General features: G+C 38.6%; 1 protein-coding gene across 1 annotated transcript; it reads left to right on the forward strand.

Annotated features, from left to right (window-relative positions):
• On the forward strand, positions 1 to 5,318 carry LOC139213748 (solute carrier family 22 member 13-like). Its single transcript, XM_070844368.1, has 11 exons — positions 1 to 399; positions 499 to 602; positions 718 to 872; positions 1,444 to 1,612; positions 1,698 to 1,818; positions 2,195 to 2,289; positions 2,414 to 2,628; positions 3,215 to 3,323; positions 3,774 to 3,980; positions 5,065 to 5,151; positions 5,213 to 5,318. The coding sequence occupies exons 1-10, from the start codon at positions 25 to 27 to the stop codon at positions 5,132 to 5,134; spliced, it is 1,620 nt and encodes a 539-aa protein (XP_070700469.1). The 5' UTR covers positions 1 to 24; the 3' UTR covers positions 5,135 to 5,151; positions 5,213 to 5,318.
• Positions 5,319 to 5,567: the final 249 nt, after the last annotated feature.

Below are 5,567 nucleotides of genomic sequence, written 5' to 3' on the forward strand. Positions count from 1 at the left end.
AAAGTGAAAGTCAGCTCCTTCGACATGGCTGATTTTGGAGAGATCCTCCGGAATATCGGAGAGTTTGGATTATTCCAGAAACTCATCCTTTTTGCTCTTTGCTTCCCAAGTATTTTTCTGCCTTTTCATTTTGCCAGTGTATTTTTTATCCAGTCAGATCCAGAGCGACACTGTAACACAGACTGGATCCTTCAGGCTGACTCTAACCTGACCACAGATGAGCAGCTGAACCTGACTCTGCCCCGGGAGGAGGATGGGACCTTCAGCAGGTGTCGCATGTTTGTCCCTGTGGACTGGGACATTGGTGCCATCAGGGAGTACGGACTCAATGAAACCACAGGGTGCCAGAATGGATGGGTGTACAGCAACACGCTGTATGAGGCCACCATAGTCACTGATGTAAGTAATAGATCTGTTTCATGGTCATTTATAATACCGATATTAAATTATCTTTGCAAAACTCTTTTTATTAACCATTTGATCTGTTTTTTTCTACAGTTTGATCTAGTTTGTGATCAGGCTAATTTAGTAGAGGTGGCACAAGCATTGTTGATGGCTGGCATTCTTCTTGGTTGTCTCATTTTTGGCCCTTTTGCTGAATCGTAAGTGTGCTTAAAATTGTACAGAAAATGTATTCTTGTATTGTCTTGTTGATACATGCATTAAAACAGATGGTTACATCACATACACTGACCAGAGGGGTTTTATCTGTTCCAGGTTTGGTCGTAAACGAGCAGCACAGATTCCAGTCATTGTGATGCTCGTATTTACCATAACAACTGGATTATGTCCCAATTTCTATTTATATTTGGCATCCCAGTTCATGGTGGGAATTGGCTATGGAGGTTATCGACTGAACGGCGTCATATTGGGTGCAGTATGCTCTGTCTTAAATCTGTTGAAACAGGTTTCGTTTGGTCAGTTTTTGTTGAGCACTGTGTTTAACTCGAAATTCACAAAGCAAACTCACAAGTTATCCCAATATGACCACCGTGAAAGATAATCAAGTAATGAACTTTTATAGACATAAAAATGAGGGATTGTTTATGGAGCCCCAACACTGACAAAATGTTTGAAAAGCTTTTCAGACAATTCAAATCATCAATAAATAACATTGTTAATAAATAATTAAAATTGCTTCGAAAAAAAATATATTCTATATTTCCTTTAACTTCCAATCAATTGATTAAAAACAAAAGCAAAAAGTTCAGATTACAACAAACTATTAACAAATAAATTATTATGTATTATTTAAGGTTAAGATAATATTTTATTGATTCCTTGGTGAAATTCACAAGATATTCAGCAGTATATTTGTATAGAATAAAAAGTCCCACCTTCATCAACTCCAACATTAAAGTGATGTACACTTTCATGCATCATTAATTGTAATTCAATAATATACATTATTCACATGAACTCAACTGTCTTTCTTGTGTCTAGCCACTGAGTGGATCGGGATGTCCAGAAGATCATGGGGAGCATGTCTGACTCAGCTGTTTGGAGCTTTTGGACAGTGCATCCTCGCCGGTCTGATCTACGCTGTCCGAGACTGGAGACTGGCTCAGCTAATTACAGCAGCTCCATTTGTAGTGGTTGCTATCTACATATGGTGCAGATTAACTCTTTTAATTCTATTATATTTTGATGGTAAATGACAGGTTATTGATAAGTGCCACTGTCCTTGTTTCTACCAGGTTTATTCCAGAGTCAGCCAGATGGTTGTTGGACATAGGAAGGACAGAAGAGGCTAAACAGCTGATTATCAAAGTTGCAGCCATCAACAAACGCACAGTTCCAGACTCTCTGCTGGAAAAGGTACTGAAACATCACATCACAAAATACTTTGACTTGAATAGAATATTACAATAGCAGTAAACACATGGTGTATTTTTATGGTTAAAAACGTATTACATAAGAAAATGCTAGAACCTCAGCTTCTGAAATTACATGGCATGATATATGGTATGTGTGGTAGTGGCTTGGAAGCACAGCAGTCAATTGGACTGTGCTGACTTTCTGTTAGTTATTTGAATGGCTAGAATGGCTTACATGAAGAGTTAACAGAGTTCATCACTTCTCTGACATTGTGTGAACAAAAACTGAATACTTTATGCAAGGCTGTTGGATTACTAGATTTGCTAACATAAGAAAATGTTAGCTTAATATTGTGTCCACCCCCTGTGCATTACAGATTGTTCAGAAAGAAACACAGAAAAGGGGAGGCATAATAATTCTTATCCAATCTCCTGTGCTTAGGAAGTATTTCTTTACCATAATATTGGCATGGTAAGTTACTGAGCCTGTAAATGATGGATTGAGATGTATTAATAATACATTTTAGAATTCATATCGAAAAGGTATGTCATTTTCTTTGTAAGACTAATACTTGGTTTCTTTTTGAAATCCTCAGGTTCTCATTGAATCTTACGTACTATTGCGTTTCATTCAATGTGGGAAATTTTGGCTTGGACGTCTTCCTGACACAGTTAATGTTTGGTCTGACTGAAATACCAGCTCATATACTTTGCATCTGGTTGTTAGAAGCACTGGGGAGAAAAGTGTCACTGATGTCAACGCTACTGATCGGGGGACTCTTTTGTATGTTGATTTTAGCCTTCCCTCAAGGTAAAGAACAACAGACGCTTTGAAGATGATGCAAAACTATTTTATGTATGTGTTAACTGTGGCTAATAGTAACAATAATAATAATAATTAGCATCAAGGTGAAGAGATAGAGAGTGCCAGCAGCTAGCTGGTTAATTCAGTCACCTACATATTTCCCTCAGAGAAAGACAAACTGTAAAAAAAAAAAACTGTAAAGACACAAATGACATTGTCTATGCATACTCCGCAAGAACAGAGAAATTTGTTAGTTTTCTTGAGGTGGCAAGAACAAGAACAAAGTTCGTTCTGGCCAGGACATTTCATACTTCACAAGAAACTCTGCATTAACCACGCCCACTTCAAATTTCTGACCAATCACACAATAGTTCTCAGACACCTCATCAGAAAAAAGTCCTGCCCAGATGATGTGTTGAGAACAAGCTGCAAGAACTCCCAAACCAGGTTAATCCTGGTGCAACCAGCTACACAGCATCTCTATGGCAAATTGATATAAATTGGCTTGTTTAAGTGTCCACACCTTTGCTGTCTAGACTCTGTGTCCTACAGTGGTCCTTCATTTACTTTACACTGTGTCACTCTGTTTAAGGTAACGCTGTTGCTGTCACCACGTTAGTAACGGCAGGACGTTTCTTCATAAATTGGGCAGGAACTATATGCTACATTTATGTCCAGGAGCTTTTCCCAACATCTTTGCGGTAAGCTGAGTCTCTATCACTGTAATGAATGATACAATTCACCATTGCGGCCTTTTTCAGAGTAAGGGACACTTAGTAGTTCACCGTTGGCTTGCCTGATAATTGTTTAGTTATCTTTATGGATAAATATTAGAATTTGTTACAAATTTTTACCTGTTTTAGCTGAAGGAGGTGGAAAATATGATCATATGAGGATCAGGCAGTTGATTATGACTGAATGGTGTTTCTATCCAAAGGACATTAGAATATAATTGACTGATTAAAGCCAATACAATCACTATTGTGTTATTGTGCTATTTGTACTGTTATTAAACAAATTTAAACTCTTGAGAAGGCTTTATAAGATTAGTTCACTGTAGACAGAAGCACGTGAGTTAAAGAAATGACCAATAGGAAATACTTAAAGGCAACAGGCTGTGCAGGTCTGAGCTCTCTGTCTGTCTGTTTCAGACAAACAGCCTCCGGTTTGGGCTCCATTGCAAGCAGAGCTGGTGGCTTGCTGTCTCCATTGCTCAACATGTTGGCCGTGTACCACTGGTCCATACCCACCATAGTTTTCAGCAGCCTTTCACTGGTCAGTGGCGGCCTCAGCTTCCTGCTTCCTGAGACCACGAAAAAAGAGCTTCCTGATTCAACCGACGAGGCCGAGGGCAACAGGTAAGCCACCAAGGCCATGACCCTGCACAGTTAATACATCTGTCCTTGTAAGTGAAGTATGTAGCGTAAGACCTAGATTTAGATAAGTCTGTCAGTAAATGTGCTATTGTGCATGCTTCAGTAGTTATGCAGAAAAAAGCCTGCTGACTCAATTATGTGAAAGTCCTCCTTCTGAAGGCAAATTTTATTAGAACTAATCCAGTAAGTATTAGAAAGACACAGGATGCATTGCCTGTCTTGGAATGATGAAAATGACAAGAATGTGCAAACATGTTAGAATTGAAATTAGAATTTTACTTTATTTTCAATTATAGTTCAGTATGAATAACTATGTATTAGTGTTTCCAAGTGCTAACTGAACCAGGGCAGTCCACACTACATACTGTAAATTCTGTCTTTACTTTTGTAATGTTGACCAACATTTGCTACTTTTAATCAATCTGCTAATCAAAGTACTGCACATTATCAAATATGAGCAAATGAACCCATACCCTCCTTGTTTGGGATCAAGAAGAAACAACACATTTTTGTTTCTGTAGTTTTGTTGACGAAAGCATTCCAACAAAATGCATTAGATAAATCTAATATGCAAGAGGCCGATCAGACAGAGACAGTCTTCAGGGGCTTCTGCACAACCAGGCCATCAAATGTTAAAAAGGATCCAAGCAGAGATGCCGAGCACTTGACATTGCTGTGTTACTGGATGAGGAGGGAAAAAACCCATGAAAAACAGAGATTTTGGGTTCACAACTTTCTAAGATAAAGGGAAAAGTAAGGTAAAGTAAGAATGGTGAACACCACCATCTCTCCTGTGAGTTGAGTCTAGATGACAACCACCTCCAGTCTAATGATCTGATGACTTTAAATTAGATAGTTCATCATAGTAACATACAGCTAAGGTCAAACTTTCGTTCTTCTCCCACCGTTTCTGCCACATCATTCGGCATCCAAACAAGAAGGAAGAGGTGCTTGCAACCAATTCCAGCAACACGTCTCTGTGTGATCGGCCCCTAACAAAACTCCAACACTGGGGCACTTTGTTATTAAACTAACGCACACTTCTGTGTGTTCCTTTCCTCCACAGGAATAACATCAACCTGAAGAACCAAAGTGATTCAGACAAACCTGGACAAAGCAAATCAACCAAACTATAGTCTGAAAACTGCTATTATTTACTTTCCTGCTGTTCTAGTTGCTGTTGAGAATCAGGTTGTTGATCAGCTGCTTTGTCTGTCCAGTGTGGTCCACAGACAAGTATCTGCTGGCCACATTAGCTGTAGATACTCATGATTTTCAGAGAATATATCTGAATGCTCTGATACTCCTGTGAGCCACCAAACATCCTTCTAATTGGAAAATTGCCATGAAACTCACTGTGCACTTTAACGCTTTCTATTTTGGACTCTCATTAGTTTTCTTATTGTGCCAAAATATCTGTTTTACACTCAAGATATCTCATAATGTAATGAGCGGATAGTTCTGGAAGTTACTAACAACATTAATGCTCACCAGGTAACAAACCCTTTTAAACTTAATGACACCATATCTTTTCTTCTTGCGCTATCAATGTCAATTTTTACCTCAAAC

Source organism: Pempheris klunzingeri, chromosome 15 (genome assembly GCF_042242105.1).
Source record: "Pempheris klunzingeri isolate RE-2024b chromosome 15, fPemKlu1.hap1, whole genome shotgun sequence".
In the NCBI taxonomy this organism is placed as follows: Eukaryota; Metazoa; Chordata; class Actinopteri; order Acropomatiformes; family Pempheridae; genus Pempheris; species Pempheris klunzingeri.